The sequence below is a fragment of the Equus caballus genome, chromosome 11 (assembly GCF_041296265.1).
Source record: "Equus caballus isolate H_3958 breed thoroughbred chromosome 11, TB-T2T, whole genome shotgun sequence".
Classification (NCBI taxonomy): Eukaryota; Metazoa; Chordata; class Mammalia; order Perissodactyla; family Equidae; genus Equus; species Equus caballus.
This window is the reverse complement of record NC_091694.1, coordinates 24,276,570-24,302,377: the sequence shown is the minus strand read 5'-3', so window position 1 is coordinate 24,302,377 and position 25,808 is coordinate 24,276,570. Positions and strand designations below refer to the sequence as shown.

The 25,808-nt window shown below is 43.0% G+C and overlaps 2 protein-coding genes across 8 annotated transcripts in view; one reads left to right on the top strand and one right to left on the bottom strand.

Moving 5' to 3' along the window:
- Positions 1–7,585, bottom strand: part of SNX11 (sorting nexin 11) — a 15,835-nt gene extending 8,250 nt beyond the window's left edge. The window contains exons 1-6 of one of the 2 annotated variants that reach the window (XM_014740954.3): positions 7,418–7,585; positions 6,923–7,032; positions 6,662–6,746; positions 6,160–6,321; positions 3,865–4,025; positions 589–1,264 (exon numbers count right to left, since the gene is read on the bottom strand). The gene's annotated coding sequence lies outside the window, so the exon portion shown is untranslated. Of the gene's footprint in view, positions 1–588; positions 1,265–3,864; positions 4,026–6,159; positions 6,322–6,661; positions 6,747–6,922; positions 7,033–7,417 lie in introns of those variants that run through there. The other variant, XM_070226232.1, reaches the window with a different exon arrangement.
- Positions 6,699–25,808, top strand: CBX1 (chromobox 1). Of its 6 annotated transcripts, none has more exons than XM_070226234.1 (6): positions 8,086–8,224; positions 12,938–12,991; positions 20,492–20,668; positions 21,149–21,326; positions 21,921–22,015; positions 24,279–25,808. In XM_070226234.1, exons 3-6 carry the CDS (start codon positions 20,529–20,531, stop codon positions 24,421–24,423), a joined length of 558 nt encoding a protein of 185 aa, XP_070082335.1. In that variant the 5' UTR covers positions 8,086–8,224; positions 12,938–12,991; positions 20,492–20,528; the 3' UTR covers positions 24,424–25,808. The 6 variants fall into 6 exon arrangements, 4 of the variants coding, with proteins under 4 accessions (XP_001502053.1, XP_023508442.1, XP_070082335.1 ...); XR_011422922.1 differs by lacking the exons at positions 8,086–8,224; positions 12,938–12,991 and adding exons at positions 8,660–8,784; positions 22,469–22,553 and having other exon boundaries at positions 21,921–22,191; XM_001502003.7 differs by lacking the exons at positions 8,086–8,224; positions 12,938–12,991 and adding an exon at positions 6,699–6,938.

Here is a 25,808-nt window from a genome sequence, read left to right as displayed (position 1 = left end):
CGAGCCACTGAGACTCCCATTCCTTCTAACTCACTCTTGAGCCCTGGTGCCAGACGGCAACTCAAAAAGCCCTCCTCCCTAAACACTCACAGGTGGTGAAGTAAGCCCCCCGTCTAGCTAAGCTCTGTGGTCTCAACAAAGCAGTCTTGCTCTATCCTTCTGTCCCTCTGTAACCTGCCCTCCTTTCGCTTGGAAGTTAAGTCACAAAGGCGACCACAATCAACCATAAGAGCCTCCTGTGTCCCCGTAAAATACTGGCCATTACCCCTAGTCCTAGCCGTTTGGGTAACTGTTCCCCAACTCTTTTACGCCGGCCACTCCCCCTCCAATCTTAACGAACCAGGAGCAAAAGGGCCACATGGTCCCTCTTCTCCTTTGCCTATTAAGCTTGGGAAAGAAAAGCGCTATATACTTTAAAAGTAGAAAAGCCAAGTTTCCTTCCTTGGATCCCGAGCAAGCACCTGCCTTCACCCCCGGAGGTGAGACTACCCCTTCCCTAGGATGTCAAGCGACGGTCCCACTCCAAGCGCCACTACAGATGCTCAAGCCGGCGGCCCTCACCTGAGAGCAGCGCCCACGCCCCCTCACCTGAGAGCGGCAGCCACTCCCCACAGCGACACCGCCAGCGCCCCAACATACAGCCACAGTCTCGGCTTCTCCTTCCGGGTGAGTCGCCGGCGCCCCGGTGCACGACGGGAGACGGCTCCCGACACGCCAATCCCAGGCGCCCAGGACGCCCCGCCCCTGCAGGCCCCGACTCTCACTGGCGAGTCCCGCTCCCGGGGCGGCACGCTCGGCCCCGCCCAGGCCTCGGCTAGAGTCGGGCTCCCGCAGGACTCACGTGGGCGCTGAAAGGTGCACGGGGTGAGGGCCAGCGCATGGGCTCTGACGTCCAATCCAGGGCCGCGTCCCGCCCATCGTTGTCAGGCCCAGCCAATCAGCGGCCAGGGAGCGTCAGCGACTGTCTGACAGCGGGTCCCGGGAGCTGAGGGGTGTGAGGAGGTTGTCGCGGGTGTTTTCGTTCTGCAGAGGGCGGTCTTGAGTGTGGGAGGGCCGGGGGAGAAACGCCCACATTCCTGGAGCCTCGCTGAGTCCGGAGAGAGTCCTCATTTGAACCCTGGAGGTTGCAGTTCCCCAGCGGAGTTATCAAGGGGACTCCGACTCAGGTTCCTCAAACCACAGATGGTCAGAGCGAAAACCGAACTGAGAGCGTGCAGCAACGCCCGTTTCATTCGCCGAAACGAGCCCGAAAAAGATCGTGCAGCTAGTTAGTAAGAAAGAAAAATCCGCTGAATATGATGATGCCTTTGTTTTCATGTTACTGAAATGCCTTTTAACAACCTGTTTAAAGATAATTTTAGGAAAGATAATAACTGTGCAAAAGTTATGGTCACAGATACAAGCGCTGGAGTTAGACGACCTTTGTACCATACCGAGCAAGCACAGCACTGACCGCGTGGTCCTAAATCTGGTAAGCCTTAGTTGCCTCATCTGTAAAGAGGAGATTATTACTCATACCTCTAAGCAGCTTTTTCTCAAACTTGGTCTCAGCACCCCTTTACATTCTTAAAAATGCTTAAGGACCCCAAAGAGCTTCTGTTTTTGTGGGATATTCACTGAATTAGAAATTAAAATTGAGAAATTTTAAAACATGTATGTATTACTTAACCTGAAAGCAATAACAATAAACCATTACATGTTAACTTAATATTTTATGAAATATAACTACACTTTACAAAACAAAAAAAAAATAGAGTGGCATTGTATTACAATTTTGCGAATATCTTTAATGTTCGGCTTGCTAAAAGACAGTTGGATTCTCATATTTGCTTCCCCCATTGAAAGGGAGCAGAATATACCACGCCAAAATGTGCCACTTTGGCATGTGGATTATTTTGAGCTGAAGGTAATCAAGACCCAGCGAACTCAAGAAAAATTTTGACTTCTCCCTTAACTGCCTAAAAGAATTTAGGTAGGGGGTCTGGCCCAAAGAGAGAGCTATTACCAGAGATAACTTTTTATGTGAAAGACTTACTGGCATGGCAGGGCAAATATCTGCTCTTATCTTCCTGTGTATTTCCCTCCTCCCCTTTGAAGCTCCAGGCCCCTATCCTATTTCTTAGCTTAGGATGGCATCTAACCCTCAGTTGCCTGACTGCCTTTGGGTCTCATATTTTTATGGGGCTCCCATACATACAAAACTAAATTTGTTTTTCTCCTGTTAATCTATCTTATGTCAATTTAATTATTAGACCAGCCAAAGAATCTAGAAGGGTAGAAAGAACATTTTTCCACCCTGACACCATTCTCTCTGTTGTGCTGTGTTATTTTGGCATAGGAAATGAAGACAATCCAAGCTCACACAGATATATAGTTGGAAAAGGAAGGAGTGTTTTTAGCCTTCTCCAGTAGCTGTAGATACTCTTCTTCGATACCCGCAAAACTCAACAAATGGTAATTGCTTAAAGGTTAGTTGCAGTGAGGAATCTGAAACCATTTGGAAAATATTGGTTTACTGAGTTATGCAGATCTTCCAAATATTGATGCATTTCATTATTCATAAAAAATCACATTTATTAAAATTATTTCTAAGCTCTAGGGGCCGACCCAGTGGCACAGTGATTAAGTTTGCACCTTCCACTTCGGTGGCCCAGGGTTTGCCAGTTTGGATCTGGGGTACTGACCTATGTACTGCTTGGTAAGCCATGCTATGATAAGCATCCCATGTATAAAGTAGAGGAAGGTGGGCACGGATGTTAGCTCAGAGCCAATCTTCCTCAGCAAAAAAGAGGAGGATTGACAGCAGGTGTTAGCTCAGAGCTAATCTTCCTCAAAAATATATATAATATATATTATTTCTCATCTCATCAAGAAAATCTTGGGAAACAGTCAAGCTCACTGTAGTGGATACTACATTTTCTAAAATTATCATTTTTGCTTCAAAGTTCAAATTTTTGTATCATTGGCAAAAATACTTCCTGTCATTTTTCCTTGAAGTGGCAGGCTCAATTCATTCAAATATCCACGTCTGAATAACCATAGTCTTTCTGTCAGTCATTCTTTCAAATAAAAACAGTGTTCTATGGAAAAAAGCAGTTAGTTCAGTTCACACATCCGAAACAATCGCTCAACTGTATACTTCAGTAAGCAGAAGTGTTTTATGTACATCTCCCATTTCATCACACAGAACATTAAAAAGACATATACACTGGGAGAGAGATTTCATGAAATTAATAATCTGTACTACTTCATCAAGGATACTCTTAAGTGAAAATGGCTTCTTAATTCTTTTTTTGCATAGGTGTGGCCATGAAGAACACAATGACTCTAGTAGAAGTTTGTTCCACCCTGCCTTGATTCATGCTAAGGTGCCAGCAGCTTCACCCACTATTGCTTTTGCACTATCAGTGAGAATGTCAACACAGTGAGAATGTCAACACAGTGAAAAAAGAGCAAATAATGTCTTAATATTATTATGAAAATAGTTTCGACTATTCAGACTCCTTGAAAACATCTCAGACAGTCCCAGAGTCTGTGGACTACACTTGGAGAACCACAGAGCGTATCTGCAGAATGTATCCATGCATTTAACAAATATGTATTGAACCCTTTCTATGGGCTGGACACCGTTTTAGACATTAAAAATAACACAGTTAGCCAAACAGGAAAATACCCTGGAGCTTATATTCTAGAGAATATAAGAGCTTGGCATTATCACCCCACATATTACTCAATAATGTTTTTAAATAAATTCATTAAATAATTTGAATGTCACATAGGTTTCACAAATAGCTGTCCTATCTCTAGCTTATTTTTTCAATGATAATTTCTAACCCATGATAATGGGGCCGATCCTTATCATACCTGAAGAAATACTGGCAAATGACATAGGGACCTCTCCAAGCAGTGATCCCTTCACTTGAGAAAACCAGTCCGTGTCAAGGCTGTGGGTGCAGGATTTGAGAAGAGTAGATTTTAATTGGAATCCAGTTACTGCCAGGAAGTCACGTGAGAATCCGACTGACCTGGAGGGGTAAGAGAGAGATAGCTCTTAAGTATATTTGCCTTTTAAAAGAGAGAGCTTGTTAACTCCAAATGAATAAATCTTTCACAAGAGAATTTCAAGTAGTAGTCAAAATGAAACAAAGAATCTCACACACATTAGGATGACTGCTATCAAAAAAAAAGTAGAAAACAGCAAGCATTGTGAGGGTGTGGAGAAACTGGAACATTTGGGCACTGTGGGTGGGAATGTAAAATGGTACAGCCAGTGTGGAAAAGAGTATGGCAGTTCTTCAAAAAATTAAAAATAGAATTACCGTATTATCCAGCAATTCCACTTCTGGGTATATAAACAAAAGAATTGAAAGCAGGATCTTGAAGAGAGATTTGTACACTCATGTTCATAACAGCATTATTCACAATAACTAAAACATGGAATCAACCCCAGTGTCCAACAACAGATGAATGGATAAGCAAAATGTGATATGTACACATAACTGGATATTCTTCAGCCTTAAAACGGAAGGAAATTTTGACATATGCTACAACATATGTCCATATGATGCTTCAGAACATTATGCTAAATGAAATAAGCCAGTCACAAAAAGACAAAGATTGTATGATTCCATTTATATGAGCTACTTAGAGTAGCCAAAATCATAGAGACAGAAAGTAGAATGGTGGTTGCCAGGGGTTGCGGGGAGGGAGGAATGGGGAGTTATTGTTTATTGGGGATAGAATTTCAGTTTTACAAGATGAAAAGAGTTATGGTAATGAATGGTGGTGATGGTTGCACAACATTATGAATGTATTTTAATACCACTGAATTGTACACTTAAAAATGGGTAAGATGGTGGGGCCAGCCCCGTGGCCAAGTGGTTGGGTTTGCGCGCTCCGCTTCGGGGGCCCAGGGTTTTGCCGGTTTGGATCCTGGGCACGGACATGGCACCGCTCATCAGGCCACGCTGAGGCAGCGTCGCACATGCCACAACTAGAAGGACCCACAACTAAAAATATACAACTATGTACTGGGGGGCTTTGGGGAGAAAAAGGAAAAATAAAATCTTAAAAAAAATGGCTAAGATGGTAAATGTTACATATATTTTACAACAATTTTAAAAGTTGGGAAAAAAATGAAACAGAATTTCAGTCAGTGCAAAGGAAAATCTTTAAAAAGTCCTGTACTTTCCCCACTCCTTAAATCGTATCTCAGAAGCAGCTATCTACTTTTCCTAAAATAGCTACTTTTTACTGAGTGCCAGCTATATGCCATTCCCTTTACACATTTCTGTTAATCCTACAGAAATGCTGCAAGGTAGCTTTTCAATAATATTTTCATGTTTTAGATTTTCATGGAGGCTGAGGCTCAGAGAAGCTAAGCAGCTTGTCCAAAATTTCACAGCAGACAAATAGTAGAGACAGAATTGAATCCAGTTCAGTACAATCCCAAGTGCATGTTCTTTTTTGCAAGATCACACTTCCTCCCTTCCCCACATTCCTTGTGATTTTAGAAACTTCATGTGGCAGACACATTTCCTGTGGGCATGAGCACAATGTCACTTCAAATGTTGTCTTGAGCAAGAGCATTATGACTGAGTTGTCATTACCCTTAGAAAGAAAAGAAACTCTGAGGGTCTGAATAACTTAAAATGTCACCATTCTTACAGGAAGAGAAAAGGACAAACCTATTTAAGCCCAAAAGACTTTCCAAAAAAGATATTGTGAGAAACTTTAGGCTTGAGAGTTTCACGTCCATCCCTGGCAGAATTCCAGAATAAATTATTAACGAGAGAGCTTTGAGTTGACTGCAGATTAGCATAAACCAGTGGTGCTCTGCTATGTAAAAGAGAAGGTGACCTTTGACTTGCTTAATTCTAGAATGGTGGAGAGCACCAGGGCGGTGATGTCTTCCTCTACTTTGAATTACACACATAAGAGCCAGAATTTACTAGAAACTAAAAGTGCTAGATCTGAAACTGTTGTCCTATGATGTACAGTAAGAAAATGGTGACATTTAGCCTAGAACAGCGAGACCTTAGGAAACATGAAGGCTGAATTTCAGTACTAGAAAGACAATATGAAAGAAGAATTAGATTTACAGAACATAATGGAGTGCAGCTGCAGAAGCCAGAAGTAGAGGAAATAGGTGGCATTTACCTGGGGAAGCAGGATTCCGCTCAGTATCAGGAACTTGGGATGGCAGCATTTTATGCAGGCAGGAATATGGTTTGGGAGTTAGACAGAAATCATATCAAATCTTGATTCCACCACTTTCTTGCCAGATTCCATTGGGCAGGTTATACATCCTCTGAGCCTTTTCTGCAAAATGGAAATAGTAATTCCCACCTCCCAGGGTTCTTGTGAGGATTCAGTAACATTTAATCAAGGACTTAAAATTCCTAGCACTGGGGTAAGTACTCAATAACAGTAGCTAATATTATTACAACTAGTTTTCTCATCATTAAACTCATTAAAAATAGAATAGGACACTTTAGGAGGGAGTAAATGAATTTTTGCCTTTTCACAGACACCCAACCCGAATGTCTCAGGAAGACTTGCCCTCTTCTCTGTGCTCTCACAGCCCTTTTAGCAAAACTCTACTACGGTGTTGCTGGGCTCCATTTCTCACATGGCAATTCTCCAGAGCCCTGCACAGTACCTGGCCCAGCAAAGCTGTTACACTATTGCGGATGCCCGTCTTCTGGGGTGGAGTGCAGAAAACCAGTTGCCTTTCTCCTTTCTCTCTGATTAGGAGGATATTTGAATATTCAAAGTAAGGTTAAAAAGAAAAAGTCACCTTTTGGTAGAAGTCTGTTTTAGTTCCTGATTAGATACGGAAAAGGAGAGTAAGGGAGAAAGTTAAAAAAAAAAAACCCTCAAATCTGATGTGAAGAAAAGAGATGAAGGAATGCTTGATCACCTCCATTTTCTGTCAGGTAGGAGAAGGACGTATCATTAATTGACTTAACCGTTTATTCAACAAATATTGCTTGACTACAGAGTGGTGAACAACATAAGGCAAAGTTTTTGCTAAGTTTCGAGTTCAAAAGAAAAGACAGAGATTAATGACGACCAAGTTGGGTGACGGTTATGATGAGACCAACTTTCCATATGAACGGGTTTGGGGACAGCAATCTAGTTGAAATCAGAACTAGAACACTTGTCTACTTCTGTGGTTTATGGGTTTTTGGGGTTTTTTTTTCCTATTCCTGTGTTTCTCTGGGGTGGCCGGTAAGGGGTGCTTATAGAGATTAGGGGGTCCGGCACTAAAGCGACCCACTGGCGCAGCCAATGAAAAAGGGAAAGCTCAGGATGCCATGATGGTACCCTTACCAGGGGCACCTAACCTAGTCTAAGGGGTCAGGGAAGGCCTCGAAGGGGAAGTAATCTCAACAGTGAGAAGTAGAAGCCTTACAGAGATTTGAGAAGGCGGAAATTGAGGATTACACAGATTATTGGAGTTTTGATAAAGCTTTGATGAGAAACCGTTAAGATTCAAAACTTTCGAGAATGTGAATTACTGTCGAGAAGTGGTTGGTTTTTCGGACCAGACAGCAAGGGGCTCGCTTCTAAAACAAGTTCTAACTTTCTACGTTGCAACGTTCGAAACCACAGTCGCCCCGGCACAAGGAGTTTAAAAACTAAAACTCCCCGAAACACTTGGAAATTGTGCGTGGCGGCGTGGGGCGCGCGCAGCACTTCGGGTCTTGTAGTCTCTAACGGACTCCGAGTCCCATAGTGCTGTGCGGCGGGTCGTCGCGCCTGCGCGGTGCAGGCGGCGGGCAGCGTAGAGTGCGAGGCTCTTTTGTTCGGCAGAGGGGAGGGCTGTTGCCGGGGCCTGCGGTACGCCGCTTCAGTGAGGGGCTCGCCAGCGGCCACCCGGCTTGTTGCATTTCTGGGCGCCACTCCCCCGGCCGGACGCGACGCGCCATTAGCGCGGCACCGATTCCTCTCGGGCTCTTGGGCGCTGCTCTGAGGTGAAGAACCCGCTTGAGGCGGGGAAGCGGGGGGAGGCGCGCGGCGGCGGCGGCGGCGGCGGCGGCGGGAGCCTGGGTGAGGGGCCGCGCGCTCGCGGCGGAGGTCAGGAGCGGGGAGCGCGCCCGAGTCCCGCGCCCTTCCCGAGCCGAGCAACCCGCCAGGCGCAGGGGGTCGGGCGCCCGACGCGAGGAGGATGGAGAGGGCGGGGCGGCGTATCCTCAGCAAGACATTGAAACGACTCGGGGTGGGCCGAGCGCTTGCGGGTCGCTCTTCCGGGCCTGGGTGGACCAAGACAATGCTGCTTGGGTTGGGCGGGCAGCTGCGGGATTGGGCTGGAGAGGAAACACTTTAGTCGGTTGGAGAAGGGACAGACTGGGCAGCCTTGATGCTTGGACGTGCGTGGGGAGGGTTGACGGCTGCGAGACCCAGGGTTTAGAAATGTAACCTGAGAACATTGATTGGGTCCGGCCGGGGCTGCCCGAGGAATTTCGCTTGCAGGGCTAAGAAGTAACTTGGAGTAAATTGTAAGGGGGGCTGGGCAGCCCAAGGTGTGCTACTGGGGGAGGAGATCTGTTGAATAAATTGGGGAGGGGGCCAGGAAAAGGAGGAGCAATTATTTGCCTGCCACGGCTCCAGAGGGGGAGGAGCTATTAGGATAAGTAGGGCGGAGGTCCCGAGAGTATTTGTAAGGCGTGAAGAGGGGAAAACTGGCCGCCTTTGCATCCTGATGCGTCCTTACTGGGTGGGGAGCTGTAAGATCGATGTGCGAAGAAAGGATGGAACACGCTTTCTTCCTTTTTCCAGGTTTTGTACTGCCTTCACTCCGTGATTCCTGTAGGGAGTTTAAAAGTCCGTGCAGCTCTCGTTTTGATTCAGAATTAATTCCTTAAGTTTTGGTCTGGGATTGTTACTGGTCGCAAAGGGCAGTGAAATTGTAGAAAGGTGTAGGTGAGTTAATATTTAAGGAATGAAGTTAGTGAGACATTGTGCGATGGTGTCGGAAATTGGGAGACAAAGAAGTTCGTGAGATTTTTTTTTTTCTTAGGCTTTTGTGTGTTTTAGCCAGGCTTTCTTGTTGGAAAATTTGAATACAAAGTGAGCAATATTTTACCTCCTTTTCAAAGCTTCAGATGAAGGTTTTTCGTGGATTGGTGTTATAGTCAGACATGTATTGGTTTAACTCAATTGAGGTGGAGTTTACAAAAAGATCAGTTTTACTAGAACCTCTGGCCAGGGATAAGATGTCATCCTCAGTTGTATGAAGAATCATGTCAGCAGTTTGGAATAGTTTGAAAAGGTCCAAGGTTTTGGAATAGATGCATGCGTGAAGACATCGTGCATGGGAAATTAGTGCCTGTGTTTTTCCTAATCGCTTAGACATGTATATGGAAAGTGGTATCATTGAAAGGCACCTTGTTGGAACCGATCACACCTTAATAAAGCATTGGGGTAGGTCAGGATCTTTAGTCATTTCCAATTTCCCCTGTGGTGCCGTTTTTCTTCATTGGCTGCTGTTGCCTAAATTGTTTTTCATTAAAAATGTAAATAGTGTGTAGCCTGGTGCTTCTAGCTTCTTGATTAAAGGAGACCAAATACCCTTGCCTTCTGGGTTTGTGACTACAAGCTACTACTAATTTTCTAACCATCTAAGGAAAGAAGCAACCGTTATATCTTCTGGTGCCCATTTTAGACAGTAGGAAAATGTTTCTTTTTGAGTTTACACCATTTAAAAAGAGGATTGATGCATTTTTGTCATTTTCTAGTAGTTTATCCATCAAAATCTCCCTTTTTCATATCTTATCTCTGGTAGTAATAATAGATTTTGCATTAGACTTGAAAGATTTTCTCTTTGTAGATTATTTCTCTGAAGAGTTTTTCGAATAAAGTGCTAATGGCTAGTGTATGAGCTCAATAAGATGGGTTCATACCTCTTGTTCATCCAAGTGTCTGGCACGTAGTAGGCTGTTCAAATTGTTGAATAAATGGATAGGGCTTTGAGATCCTTTCTAAGAATTCCATGGGGGCCGGCCCCAAGTTCACTTGCACTGCTTCGGCAGCCCAGGGTTTTGCAGGTTCGGATCCTGGGCGCGGATGTGGCACCGCTCATTAGGCCACGTTGAGGTGGCGTCCCACACAGCACAACTAGAGGGACGCACAACTAGAATATGCAACTGTGTACTGGGAGGATTTGGGGAGAAAAAGGGAAAAAAAGGAAGATTGGCAACAGTCGTTCGCTCAGGTGCCAATCTTAAAAAAAAAAGAAAAAAGAATTCCATGTGTTAGCAGGATGAATTATGGTACATTTATGTGATCAGTTTGCCTGTCTTTGATCTCTGACTTCGCAGAGTAGAGCCCTTTCCCTTGGCATGCTTGGTTTAGCCTCAGTTTTTATTATACTCACCTTGGTATTAAATACAGAACAGGTATGCAGATTGTGCAAGTGACAATTTTAAATACCTTGGGCAAGGACTAGGAGAGGCCCCAGCTTCTGGGTTTCAACAACAAGCTATGTAGTTTGAGTATTTTCTATTTTAAAAGTATGTTGGAAAAATCTTCTGTGTCCTTGAGTAGAAGTTACAGTCATGTGTCGCTTATCCCTTCTCAGAAATGTGTCGTTAGCCAATTTCGTCTTTGTGCCAACATCATGGAGTATACTTACAGAAACCTAGATGGTATAGCTTAAGGCTGTATGGTACTAATCTTTGGGACCAGTGTCATATATGCAGTTTGTCATTGACCAAAACATTGTTATGTGGCACATTACTGTATTCAAATATGGACAAACTTCAGATCCTGTCAGTATTTGAATCGAATAACTTGGGTGTTAAATCTTTCCTGCCTTTAGTTTTTATGATTTGCTGAAGAAAAGGGGGCAACCTAATTTGTCTGTGAAATTGTGCCTTTCTCTTAAATAATAGCTAACACATTGAGGGCCTAATAGCTATGGTATTTGAGAGGTTAGTGCCAGTAATCTGGTCAGAAATCTGGGGGTGTGTTTTGTTATCTGTGAATGCTTCAGTCTCTGCTTTTAATTCCAACTTAGTCATAATTCTGGTTTAGCTTTCTAATCATTTTTATTTCATCTTAAACTAAAAGATTTGCTTCAGGTATCACTGTGTCCTACTGATATTTGCAATCCCTGTGGCCTTGCAACTCAAAGCTCTATCTGTAGTTTCATCCACATCAGCATACTGAAAGGGTGTTAGCCAAGTTTCTGGACAGCTCAGATAAGATTATAATTTTATTCACACACCAGTATTCTAGTCCTAGATCCTGGAATTTGAGAGCAGGGATTCCTTTAAAAATGAAAATCCTGCTCACTGGGTATGTGGCACAAGTTCTTGTTTGCTGCTCAGTAAAGTTTTCCATCTGGAAAGCATTTGCCTCACAAACAGCCACAGCTCACAGACTAAAGCAGTTTAAAAACATGGGTGAGGAGGACTGCAAACTGGCTGTACGGCACGTGCCGTCACCTGCCTGTGACGACGGTTCATGCGGTTGCTCATGCTCAGCAAAGGTCCGTCTTCCTTGTTTTCCATTTAGGGCTTGTAGATCAGATTCGTCTTGCTGACCATTCTCTCAAAAGCTGGCAGCTTTGGGCGTCTGTTCCCTGGTTATCTGAGGCAGAGCCATCATCCACCCTTATTGCCCACATAGGCTTCAGCTTCCTACACGGGGCCCAGAGCTGCCTTTCACTGAGTATCTAAGTAAAAAGAAACAGAATTCTTTGGGATCCAGCCAAAAAGAGAAGAGAAGTAGTATTTGGCTTCGTGGAAGAAGTAGCATTGGGGTTGGCGTTGAAGGACGGGTGGGATTTGACTGCAGGGCTTCGACAGGAGCACGCCTGTTTATCATGAGCAAAGCCATGTGTGCAGGATGTCTTCAGCTTCTAGTTTTCGATTTTGGCAGGAGTACAGGTTTTGTGAGGGAAGGAGGAGTGGAATGATTGGCACCAAAGGGTGTTAGGTGTTTCTCTGAGGAATGTGGCCTTTGTTTTAAGGGGGAGGAGACCTTGCAGAAAAGGTTTTAGCAGCAGCCTACTGCTTTCCTATTCAGTGTCCTCCCGCCCAGGCTGCTTTACACGCTGTGTGTCTCAGAGGCGCCTCATTGTTTTTGCTCGGTTTCTTGGTCAAATTGCCCTCCTTCAATCCACCTTTTCAATTGCTGTGGGAGCCTGGCTTCCATCCCAACTTCGCAAAACTTTTCCTAATCACCCTAGCCATTTATTCCTCTGAACCCCTGTAGTGCTTTTGTGACTACTTATTATTGCTTTTATTTCTTTTACTGATTATTACATACTCTTGTCATTTCTTCTGTTGACATGAACTTCAATTTGCATTGTTTACCTTTTTGTATGTCTTTATCTTTCAGGCCTGGCTCTGTGTCTTACTGTTGGGGGACTTTGGGAAATTTTCTTTACTTCAGTAAGCCTTAGTTCCCTCATTCTTGAAATGGGCTTAATAGAGTTGTGAGGATTGAATTAAGTGCCTTTTTATGCATTAAGTTTGAAAGTTTTCAGTAAATGTTAGTTCTTACTCTTAATGGATTCTCAGAAGCCTTTACTTCTTGGTGTCTGCATGTCCCGCCAGCCCGGACCAAACAGCTCCATTTGCCTGGGTCGGGGGCGGGCAGGGGGTGGGGGTTCCTGCAATGTGGAGTGCTTTAGCCAGGGGCACCCTGTACGTATGCCACCCAGGCTCTTAGTAAATGCCTATTGATTTCATTTGGGTTTTTAATCAATAGAAGGTATTAAAAGCTATTTTCTACCTATTAATTGACTAGGTCTTAAACCTAAGCTAGAGGCAAAAGAGGGGAAAGGAAAACAAAGAATGGAAAAAACAGCTAGATGAAAGAAGGAATGAAGTGGGGAGCAATATGCATGGTAATTATCATCTGGTCCTTACCTGGAACTCCCTCACTCTAGCTCTTTCTACCTGATCACATTTCTGTTCCTTAGATAAAACAAGCTCTTCTCACCTTAGGACTTTGAACCAGCTATTCCCTAAACAAGGTGTGTTTTTCTGATTTTTGCCGAATTATCCTCTTGTCATTCAGGCTTCTGTTTAAATGTTGCTTAAAGATATTGTCTTTGCAGCACTTTCACCAATGTTTTCTGGCTTATTGTCTGTGCCCTGCTCTGCACATGCATGTCTGCACACACTCCCACTCATGCTCACTCACTTGTCCACATTAGAGTATAAACTCTTAAGAGACCAGGGATTTTCTCTGTCGTGTTCACCCCATTTTTCTAACACCTCACACATAAGAGATGCCCAATAGATAATTGGTAAACAAATAAACAATGTAGGAGCATGCTCATAGGAAGAGTTAACCTAAATTTAGTGTGGGGCTTCAGGGAAGTTTCTGATGCTGACGTATTGGCAATAGGAATTGGTGAAGTGAAGAATGGGGCAAAGAGCAAGGTGATTGTGATTGATAGCTAGGTGCAGTGGTCTCCAGCTCAAATGCCATCGATAACGTTATGAAGAGATCTGCGCTTTTTTTTTTTTTTTTTGAGGAAGATTAGCCCTAAGCTAACATCTGCCGATCCTTCTCTTTTTGCTGAGAAAGACTGGTGTTGAGCTAATATCCATGCCCATCTTCCCCTACTTTATAGGTGGGACGCCTACCACAGCATGGCTTGCCAAGTGGTGCCATGTCCCCACCCAGGATTCGGGCCTGTGAACTTCGGGCTGCCGAAGCGGAACGTGTGCACTTAACCACTGCACCACCGGGCCAGCCCGAGATCTGCGCTTTTAAACCAGTGGCTAGTGTTGAGAATGAATTGGGTTAGGAGTTATCCAGGCAAGAGGTGATGGTGGCTTAGAATAGGATGGGGGGGTGGGGTGGGGGGGGCTAGGAAAAGGTGTGAATTGAAAGATACTTAAGATATAAAATCAGCAGAGTTTAATAAGAGACTGGATATGGAGGATGAGTGGAGAGAAATCAAGGATGATTGTATTTTTGTCTTGAACTCAGTATAAGCTATGTGAATTCTTAGAAAGACCATTGTTAATTTAATTGAATGATACCCTTTTTTAAAAAGTGTACATATAAAATCTGAGCCTGAAATCACAACTTCTGAAGTTTGTTAGAGAACTTTAACTGGGTGGGTCATCCAATCTGATTTTTGGTGATTTACATAGGTCTTAAGAAATCTTAAAATTCTTTTTAAAAGTAAGTTATTGTGTTGAAGTTTTCCATTGTTTGGATCCAGAATTTGCTTCCTTTTTCTCACCTATCTTATCTGTCTTCATAGGAAGATATATTCCTTTATCATTTACTACAAGAGCTTTGTTACTTTGTTTTCCTGCGTGGGCCAGATAAGAGGAAGAGCACAAGAAATTCCTACCCTTTAGGTATATGAAATGTGATTTCCCAGTTTCTGGCAGCTCTTCTGTCTCGGTGTTCCAGAAATGAGATCTTATAATTATTGGTTCGTTCATAGTAGCCAGAGCTGAGTCCTTGAGTGCATCCTGGAGCTGCGCTGCTTGTGAAAAACCTAGCCGTGAATTTTAGCCATGTACAAAGGACAGAAATGGTGTTTTCTCATTGAATTCTTAATGCACTGGGTTTCAGAGTAGGACATGTATGCAAATATATAAATAGATAATTAATGCCACGGGTCATAAAAGCTTGCCTCACAGGGATCCCATCAGGGTTGTTATACCTATTTTACAGATGAGGAAAGTGAGTTAGGCAGTAAATATATATAGCTGCCTAGAGGCGTAAGGTGGTTTTGAGGGGTCAGGGACGGAGGGGAAGATGTCCCGCTTCTGGAGCTCATGCCATCTTTCTCCTGGTGAGAGGAAGGAACTGTGAGGACCCTTGCAGCAGCGCTCCTCTGATTTCATTGCTAATACAGAAAAGGGCTGGATTGAATGATGTCGAATGTGGTGTCGAGAAGGTGTTTTCAAAAACATTGGTCATTTTCTTATTGCTCCAGCCTTATTATAAATTTTACGGAGAAAGTAAAATGTTCACCTGCCTTCTAGCTAACTATGAGAATTGATTTATGTCTGCACTGCAGTTTCACCTGAGGAATGAAGTTTCTGCCAGTCCCTTTATAGCAATAACTTTTATCCAAGGATATGCATAAGATCACCTAAGGAGTTTTTAGAGGTGCAGAAGCCGTGGTCAAAGCAACATTGTTTGCAGTAATAAAAAATTGGAAACAACCCAAATTTTCAGCCCTAGGTGAGTGGTTAGAGTATGGTGTGTCCGTACAATATGAAATACTATGCAGCTGTTAAGAATGCAGGTCTTTGGGGCCAGCCGGGTTGGCGTACTGGTTAAGTTTGCGTGCTCTGCTTCTGTAGCCTGGGGTTCACGGGTTCAGATCCTGTGCACCAACCTGCACACCCCTCATCAGGCCACACTGAGGCAGCGTCCCACATATAAAATAGAGGAGGATTGGCACAGATGTTAGCTCAGGGCCAGTGTTCCTCACCAAAAAAAAGGAGTGGAGATCTTTATGGAACAATGTCAAAGATACATTATATACGAAGGCAAGCTGTAGAATTACTGTCTCTGTTTTCGCATATTTTTATCTGCATTAGTTTATGTATAGAAGAACAAAAACAGGCTTTGATAGGTTTGGGGCCAGGGAACTTTGATTTCCTACATCAAGTATTTTTGTAATTGAATGTCAATACATGTATTATAGTACAATTAGAAAAACAAATTTTTTTTGTTTGTTATTTATTTATTTATTTATTTTGAGGAAGATTAGCCCTGAGCTAACATCTTCTACCAGTCCTCCTCTTTTTGCCGAGGAAGACTGGCCCTGAGCGCACATCTGTGTCCATCTTCCTCTTCTTTATATGTGGGACGCCTACCACAGCATGGTTTGCCAAGCGGTGCCATGTCCACACCCGGGATCCGAACCGGTGAACCCCGGGCCGCTGAAGCAGAACTTGCGCACTTAACTGCTGCGCCACCAGGCCGGCCCCCGAAATATTTTTTTAAAATCATAAACACATACCCCCTACTTTCTGATTCTCATGTAGGTAAACGTTCTCTGCTCAGGGTCTGCTTTCATGTGAAGTATTTCTTAGTAAAGATGGTCACCTCACTAGACCAACAATCTAAATGTTTTAACTTAGCATTTAGCTAAAAGCCCTACTGGTTTGGTGTCAGAGGCCTGTAGGTGTTACCTTGTGCTCACATCTGGAATTCGGTTTTTCAAGCAGGTGAGAAATCAGTATGAAGTTCCTGGGGTAGCCCTTTATATTTCATGTATGTGATGGCAGCCAAGGGCTGTGCCCACATTGTCTTCTCAGATCCTTCTTGTCCCCTTTCCTAGTACAAACTACTCCAAACAAGATGCCTAATCTTGTATCTGATCTTTTCCTGCCTCTGCCTTCAGGCAGCATCTCTGCCTTCAGACAGCACTGTTCCTCCTTTGCGTTTTCCAGCTCCTCACTAACTGCAGGAGTGGTGAGAGTGAGGAGAATCGCAACAGTGCCCTTTTTCTCTCTTAACAGAGCTCTGAGGTCATGACTCTTGCTTCAGATTTACACTATTCCTGGATTCATTGGGACACTGTAGATGACTTTTGGTTTCTTAAAATTGGCATTTTCTCAGTTATTTCTCCAGCCTACTTGCTACGTGTTTAACTTCAAAAATTCTGCACCCTCTAGCATTTCTCAATTTAAAAGACTCAGAAGACTGCTGGGGCACTGAAAATCAAAGCTTTGTTAATGCCTGCTGATTTAATTAACAATACCTTCGTATTCCAGTAACCAATTAAAAATTAGTGGTTTTTTAAAAGCCGTATGTTCCAAGGTCTTTTCCAAAAGAAAATCATTATCGGTCACTTCCTTATTTGCTGATGACAAATGGTAGGGAGGATCCATCTCAAGAGATTTGCTTGTCCGTTCCTTGTACCGGCTGGATGGAAGTGTCCTTGTAGGTGGGGAGCTAGCTCCTGGTTGTGTGTGCAACAGGACTGCCAGCCCAGCCTTGCTAGGAAATGTACTGACTGAAGCACTGTGCTCTTTGCTAATTGTGTGACCGGAGGTGATTTTATCTTATGTAAATCCGTTACCTCTTATCAGTCTGTTATGTTATCTATCTCTGAGGTGGCGATGACATCTGAGTGGTTTGTTTCACAAGATGGTTTCAAGGATCAAATGAGGTAATGTGGTAGCACTTTGTCAAGTGCAATACAAATGTAAAGTATTATTTTTCTAGGCATCTTAAAATGTTGCACACCCGGTAAACATTTAGGTAAAAGTTATAGGAGCTTACTTAACTCAAGATTTTTTGTCTGCAACATCATGATAAGCCTTAAGAAGTCTTGTCCAATGATTAAGATTTGATTTCTGAGTTAATCTAGAACTATTTGCCCTTGTGTATACCTCTTGTGGTGTTCTATCACATATTTTGACCCTTTGTTCAATGATTATGGTACTTTTGATGCCATAATTTGGTTACCAGGATGCTTAGGAGTGGCAAGTAACGTTGACTAAAGGTGTTTTTCTCTTGTGCTACTTACACGGATCTGAGTTACTTTGAAATTTCCTTGCCAAGCAATTCCAATTGAGAGCCCTCCATCTAGATGTCTGTGCTGGTGTTGGGAGACTGCCATATTGAGGGAGAGGGGAGTTTCTCTTGAAATAGTCCTTTCGGAAACTATATGAGAATAATTGGCCCAGCATAATATTTAAGGAGGCTCTTGGCTCCTCTGAAGGTGTTAGATTCTATAGGAAGAGTGGATTGCATATTTAATCCACTTCTCTACTGATTTTGACAGCTTATTCAGGACCCTAGAGAAGTAAGAAAATAATAAGGAAAAAACTCATACTGGGAAGCCTGGCTGAGAATCTCCAATATAAAGAATCCAGTCTCTGGAGGTAGATGCTGGGATGAGCCAGATAAGAAAGCTGAGAGAGAAGCAGAAGTCTATTTTCTACATTCTTCTCTTCTTACTTGAATTGCTCTTAGGACAATGAGTGAAGTGAGTAAGACGAAAATCAAGAAGTCTTACTTTAGATTTCCCCCATTTTGGGGATTTTCTTTCCCTAACCTAAAGGATTAGATTCTTATTGTATGCTGACTCTTCCTCCCTTGGGACCATGCTAATGATAAAGGGAGGGGAGGCGAGGCCACAGTAGCTGGAGATGAGCCAGAAGCTCTCCTGACCCTTTTGGTTCATAGTAGCAGGATTAGATGGGCAGTAAGCAGTGCTGTTTCTTTTTGTGAATAAGCCAAATATGGCTATTCATGTCGAAAACACAGAGCCTTAAATAGCACTGAATTCTGAAGCCATGTGATAGAATGCCTTTCCTTCCCCTTCTTAAATTTAATTACTTGGAAGAGGGATTATTAGGGGACAGTTACTGTTTTTTGGATTGTCTGTAACCCATTGTTTCCTGTCCATCTTTTGAGAAAGGGAGCATGTTCCAATTCCCAAATCCAAATGAATGTAGGGATTCGTGGTAGGGGAGCTTTTGTTATCTAAAGGTGATGGTCAGTTTATTCTTCTCTGCATGTGAGCAAAAGACTGAGGATAAATCTTGCTACCACTTCAACTGACGGTGAAAGGAAGCAACCAAGGAGTAGCACTTGTTCTTGGGGAAAAAACTAGTGCATTTATCCAAAAGGAAAATTAGATTTTTCTTTCCTCATGAAAGAACACTTGTCACATGGCAATCAGAATTCTGAAAACTTGAAGGCCTCTCCCTCCAGAAAGAAGCCTAGCCTCTGAATCAGAGGCACAATGAAGCCAGCAGAGAATTAGCCAAGGGTTACATTTGATCCACTGATGAGTCTGTTCAGCAGTAACAGAAGGAAAGGAAGACACATGTGGCACTTTCTCTAAAAGAAAGATTGGAGAGAGAAGGAAAGCCTAGTCTTCAGTATGTAAATAGAGAGGAAGAGTGTTGGAAAGATACATCTTAGCGCAGAGAGGTTCACTGAACTGTGTGGACAGGGGCCTTGAGTGTTGCCTTGGGCCAGACTAAAAGCGCCCCAGAAAACATTTTCATGTCGCTCTAAAAGTATAGAATACCTTTAGTGGAAGAGGCATCTACGTTTTTGGTTTTTTGCTTTTTTTTTTTTTTTTTACCAGACGTTAAGCTTCAGGAAGGCAGGGACAATTTCTTACTGTCTTGAATCTCCAGTATTGTCTAGAATTTTCTAGTAGCCAAACAAATGTTTGTGGTTTCAGTAAGTCAGCATTCTTCATAAATGCACATACACAGGACTATCTCGAAGTATAAACCTAAGCATCTGTAGATAATATAACTGATTCATAATGATGATCCTGACTTTAATCAGTTTGTTATATTTCGTATAGTCTATAGCTGGACTCTTTCTAAAGTACATTCTATCTATATATGCCAGTTTTAAAGTATTTATAAGAGTTTCTACTTAATGCAAAGTAAGAATCCTTTTCCCAAGGATGCTAAGAACAACCAGTCTAACCCCAAAGTGACATTGTCTTAAATTCAGACATGGCAACTTTCTTGTTCTTTGTGTCTCATTCTGGGCAACTATGATCCATCAATTTGTAGGTTTTGGCCAGTTTTGTAGATCAGTTTTGTTGTACTGATATCTTATGGCGCCACCTCCTGACACAAATTGGTAGGTAATCCTAAGGCTTCCAGCAGTCAGAAGAATTGTGTGAAGGACTAAAGAAAATAGACTTATAGGGGACTAGAATTTTAGCACTGGAAAAACCCTTAGAGGCTACGCAGCCTGGGGGTGTATTTTACAAAAGAATAAACTCAAGTTCTGTTATCTGTGATAGCTTCCCTTTTTTCCCCCACTCATTTTTCAGATTATTGCAGTGCTCCAGTTTAGAGAATTTCATAGTCATTCTGGCATTTTTAATGAATCTTCCTCAGCCTTAGAAATAAACTAAGTAGCATAAGAAGTTAACGAGAAACTTGCAGATTGTAAATTAATGGTGGCATTTAGAAAAGACTATATAAAGAACCTTAAGGGGACTCAAAAGAGGTTATTTTAACAATGCCAGAAGAATAGATTGTATTGTATATGCATATACAAAAGGGAAAAAGAAACTGGATGTTTAATAAATAGGACAAGCTGTTTCCCACAGTAGAAATTTAAGTCCAGGACTGTGCTGAAATGGTAAACATTCAGAGAATAGGAGAAAGTATAGATCAAAGGGTTATATGTATAGAAGTTTGATATATTGACATTATTTTGTAGGAGGAGTGCTTTTCTTTCAATTTAATATAATATTTTAGATACCATGCTTCATAGTAAAAAGGGTATTAGGAACTTTTTAAATTCAGAATGGATATAAAAATTTTCAGTGGATATGCAAGAACAAAGAGGTTTGGCTCTGAGATTAGTTGAGGCTGTTTTATGAACTAACTTTCTGGCTTCTGTGTGGAGGATAAGCAGGCATGACACTTCATAGAAGCAGCATACACCATTAAAGTCATCAGTGTTGTCCCTGGTTTTCTTAACATCCAAATACTCCCCTAACCAAGAAGAGTGTGCCCTAATGTCCTTTTTATTTCCTTTATCATTTTAGCAGCGTCACCCTTTATTCCAGAAAGCTGGCGGGCACTATGGGGAAAAAACAAAACAAGAAGAAAGTGGAGGAGGTGCTAGAAGAGGAGGAAGAGGAATATGTGGTGGAGAAAGTTCTCGACCGTCGAGTGGTGAAGGGCAAAGTGGAGTACCTCCTGAAGTGGAAGGGCTTCTCCGAGTAAGTTTCATTGACTCGGCTAAATCCGTTCGTCTGCTCACGCACTGTTTCTCTGGAGTCTAGTGATGTGCAAGGCCCAGGGTGAGTGACGAGCATGGTGTGACTCAAGCCTGGCCTTCAGGGCTTATGGTTGAATTAGGAAAATGATCTACAGGTACAGAGTGCCCTGATGCAAGACAGTGATTTCTGAGGAGCAGTTTTTGTGTGTGGCTTTAGACTGACCCAGGTTTGCAAAAAGAAAGTAATTTTCCTTTAAAGGAGGCAAGTTTCTAAGCTTTCAATTTCTACTAAAAAGCCTCCCACAGCCCCCCAGGAAGTTTCAGTTTTGTAGAGTTCTTGGTCTTTGACAAAGTCTAATTACTTATTATCCTTAACTCCTCTGTTCCCGAGAACACCGGCTCTTGTCCTCCTGTGCTTCTCTTAGTATGAGTATGCTGACTTTGAGTGGAAAGTGTGACTCGCTGTGCCCTCTGGTTTCAGTGAGGACAACACATGGGAGCCAGAAGAGAACCTAGATTGCCCCGACCTCATTGCCGAGTTTCTACAGTCACAGAAAACAGCGCATGAGACAGATAAATCAGAGGGAGGCAAGCGCAAAGCTGACTCTGATTCTGAAGATAAGGGAGAGGAGAGCAAGCCAAAGAAGAAGAAGGAAGAGGTGAGGCCAGAAGTAAACATGGTTACCAGCCCGGAGTTCAGACTTGTCAGCGAAGCTGCAAAGCCAGATAATTTAAGCATTGCCGTTCTGCAGCTGCTTGGACCTCGGTAGCTGTCTCTCAGTCCTTCTGGAATCTTAGATAGGCTAATGTTTACACAGTGTTTGGGGGCTCGCTCCCGTGAAGCCACATAATCTACTCTTATTTTATCCGAGGTTCAGAAACAGTAAGTGCAAGTGAATTCATTCCTCTGCGTAGACAGCTTTCAGTGTTGTCATCATTACAGGTTGGAGGTAGCTGTTTTAATCTATTCAATACCTTAAACCAAGTTGTCTCATGAGAGTGAAGAAACAGTTGTGAGCATTTATTTTGCTTGAGATGTATGTCCCTTTTTACATAGGGGGAACCCCAAACACTTCGGACCTTGATGGAATAATCACTCAGAAAGATTGTAAAATGCCTGTGACTTAGAGCCAAGGAGTTGGTGAAATACTGGCCAAAGAGTTTGATCACATTAATCAGAGAAGCAGGAGGAACTCCAGTCTGGATAACAGTCCCATGTAGTTAAAATTGTTCCTTCCATCTGGTTTTTACAGTCAGAAAAGCCACGCGGCTTCGCCCGGGGTTTGGAGCCAGAGCGGATTATTGGAGCTACAGACTCCAGCGGAGAACTCATGTTCCTGATGAAATGGTGAGTCAGCCAGTGGCTCTGTGTGGTTGTTTTGTTCTTCTCCCCATCTGTTCCATGCCAGAGGAAAAGAGCTGGATCTTCGAAATTTCCAGTCGCCCAGGTGTGAAATCTTTAAGATGGCATAGTCCTTCGATAGTGACTCGGCCTGACTGCCAACCTGGACTCATGTGTTACAGGTAGGGGCCCTTAGGATTCTCAGATCTTTGCCCATTTTTTTAGGAGGTGGGAGAAAATCTATAGAGTGGAGAGGGTATGGGGAGGAGTCGCATTTCATTTCTGTAAATGAAGTGAAAAAATATGAAATGTGATTGAACCGCCCTCCCCTTCTACCACCTCCTTCAGATTGGGCTGTCTCTAGGACCAGAAATTCTCTTAACGGCTCTGGGTTAGGAAATAGAATTTCGGTAGGTCTTCCTTTGTCCTTGATTGTTAGATCCTTTCCAATTTGTGCAGATTCTACAATTCCAGGATCAGCCAGCAGGGGTCAGCAAGGCCCTTTTACTACACTGAGCATAGAGCAAGCCTACTTTTTTCCATTGTAAGTATAAATACCAGTGGTAGTAATACTCTATGAACAGCGTAATGAAAGCGGTTGTCATGAGACTCTTAAGAACTGTAATTAAACAGAAATTCTCTATAATTTCCCTGCTCTCTGTCCAAAAAGAAGGCTTTCTTCCCTTTTTCTTGCTTGTTGAAATGCTTGTACCTTTTTTTCCTGCAAGTGGATCTCAATCATTGTCCTTAAAATGTAAATTGAGTGAATAATTCTAAGCCCTTGCCACTGAAGGCAGCATTCTAGAGGCTTTTTCCTTTTGTCAGTCTAGAACCCTCTCTGAAACCCGTATCTGTACTAAGTCCTCTCCTTGAGAAGGTAGCTGGAGAGGCCTAAGTCACAACTAGCTATACCTCTGTTTTCTTCCTAGTCCCTCGGTGTTTACTGAATCTGACCTCCTTTTAACTGGTTTATTGCTAGCCTGTCAGAGACAAGTTCATTTTTAAGGTGCTGCATATAGGGGAAAGGCACTGACAGCAGGAGTTATTCTGTCCGACTAGAACACACTGTCTCTGTCTGCACATGTGCCCCACCAGTTAGAGTTACATGAATATCTCCATATTGCTTAAGATTGTAGTCCTTTGATTGACTCACTGCTGTGTGTAAAGATTATAGCAGAGTGTGACTCTACAGGTTAAGATAAGACTGGATGTTGATTATAAGAAAACAAGTTCATTTTAAAGTGATTTTCCTGGAGAATGGAGATACTTGTGCATTTCCAAAAATAGCAAATGTTTCTATGTAGTGGAATGACTAAACTTAGCTCTGGGTGGTATTGAATTGTCAACAAGGGGCAGCCTGCTTCAAGTTCCCTTACTGTTATGCCCCTTTTTCCTCCCATTCTCTTGAGTCCATTGTTCAGAAACACCCCTCACCGGCTTCCTCTTCTCCAGTTCCCTGGGGCTGGATGGCTTTGGTTTACTTGTTACTGGGGTTCTGGAAGTTTTGGGTGATGCCCCATTAGAGATCCCGTCATATACCTGCTACCTGCCCTGTGCTACTGCTCCCTTCTGGGACATTCCCAATGACCTGAAGATAAAGCTTACTCCTAAGTCCCTTGTAATATGTATGTGATTTTCAAATTTTGAGAACGTTTTAAAATTAAGGAAAATACAGAGAATTATGTAACAGGCCTTTGATTTTCTGCCTCTCAGTGTTGAAGCACCCTTTCAAAGCACTTGAGAGTTGTGGCATAGATCTGTGTGAATGGCATTTGGTAATGTTAAACGGTGTAATTATGAGTCAGCAAGAAAGAGTCCACCTGCATCGGCTCTGACCAATGCCAGATTGGTATTAAATCTTATTATCCAACATGGTATTACATCCTATTACAAAGCCAGGATCTCTCCACGGGCTCTTAGCAGCTGGGGCATGGCTTTTGGAAGAGTGTGGTAGCCTCTCTTCCTTCAGAGAATCTGAGAGTCATGCTTTTTTTTTTTTTGACATTTCCCAGAGGTTCAGATGTGATAGATTGAGTTAGGTGATCTAGGTTTTTTGACAGAGATACCCAGAGGGAATGTTCAACAGGAGAGGGTCTCCAAGGATGTCACTTGACTAAGAGCTGCCAGTAAATACTGCTAGGGTCATGTTGTCCCCCTTCCTAGCCTACTCTTCTGGAATTAATGTTCTTAAAGCCCTATCCCTTGGGTGATCCACGTTAGGAGACCACCAGCACCTGGTCTCAAAGTCTCTCTGTGCTTTGTTCTGCAGGAAAAACTCTGATGAGGCTGACCTGGTCCCTGCCAAGGAAGCCAACGTCAAGTGCCCACAGGTTGTCATATCCTTCTATGAGGAAAGGCTGACGTGGCATTCCTACCCCTCGGAGGATGATGACAAAAAAGATGACAAGAATTAACTCTCCTGAGTTCCAGCCCCTGTCGCATCTGACTGTGGGTTTCAAGTGGAAAGGGAAGGAGTTCTACTTGTCTTGACACCATAGAGGTGGCTTGAGAAGATGTCCTTTGAAGAGCCAGTATAATTTCTGTGCCCCACAGCAGCCCAAGTGCTTTAAAGCCGTTCCATGCTGTATAGTTTGCACACCCATCCCAGTGGAGGGGAAGGAGGAGAAGTGTTTCAAGGCAGCCCATTCTGCACTTTGCTGAGAAAAGCAGAGGCCCTTCCATGAAGGACAGAATTTGCAGAATGGGTGTGTGGGAGAGCAGAAAGATACTGTAGATCTTCAAAGAGCATCTCCACAACCCACAGCCTTCTTCCCAATAGTGTTAACTCTGCATTTTTACAGCGTAGCATGTGTGTAGTTTTTGGCTATTACTGGTGTATTATTTGGGGGTGGGAGGGATGGGGTGGGAAAGAAGGGAGATGAGTAGGATCATTTTTGTTAAAATTTGGGGCCTGATTGGGGAAATGGTGAAACAATGGAAAGAACAAACAACTAATGATGATTTGGTTCTGTGTCCAGAATATTTTATCTTTTCAAAAAATGTCATTGGCAACCTGAATGAGGACTGTGAGAGACTGTTTAAAAGCTGTGAATGCCTGAAACTTAGAAGCCAAGGTGTTCCCTGCCTGAGATTAATGCTGTTCCAAACAAAGGACTAAGCCAGTTAATACGTTACCAAAGCTGCTGTTTTGGAGATGGAAGCTGGTTGAGGAGGGCAAGTCTTTTATCGGGGCCCATACACAGGCAGATCTTCTGTCTCAGAGGTGCTAATTCTGGAAATTGACGAGAAGACCCTTTCTTTCCAGTTATAAAGTTACACATATCAGCTCGTCCATCCAAGCCACTGGCTGAGGTGTTTGGGGAGGGGCAGAGGGAGGTATAGGAGGTGGGAGAGTAGGGGAAGACAAGGGCCCATGCTCTTAGGGTGGAAAACTCTTGGAGCCTCTGTTTTTTGAACTTTGAACTCTGAAACCATTGGTGACAGGGTTTAGTCACTGACAGCACAAGTTCATTGAATTACTTCAAGAGTTGAATGATTTCAAAAGCCCTGGTCTCAGGAGAAGATTAGACTTTCATACTGGGGCAGTGGTTTACTTTAAAACACAAAAGAAAAGAAAACAAAAAAAAATTTTTTAATCATAAGAATTGACTAATACCCAAAACGCTGTCTTGAATCATGAGATGTGTCAGTTCTTGGCATCATCTAGACTGCATCTAGAGCTCCATTGTGAATCTTTTTAGGCATGTGTTAGGTTTCTGTGAAAACTTTGTTAAGATGTAAACTTCATACCACACTGTCAGTTTTTGTCTTAATAAAACTATAGATTTATAATCCTTGA

Excerpts from the sequence above, each read along its gene's own strand:
- CBX1 (XM_070226233.1), top strand. The coding sequence starts at position 8,708 with ATGCGTCCTTACTGGGTGGGGAGCTGTAAGATCGATGTGCGAAGAAAG. Across the intron at positions 8,785-20,491 it reads CGCTTTCTTCCTTTTTCCAG|CAGCGTCACCCTTTATTCCA; the intron begins GTTTTGTACTGC and ends TTATCATTTTAG. Across the intron at positions 20,669-21,148 it reads AAGTGGAAGGGCTTCTCCGA|TGAGGACAACACATGGGAGC; the intron begins GTAAGTTTCATT and ends CTCTGGTTTCAG.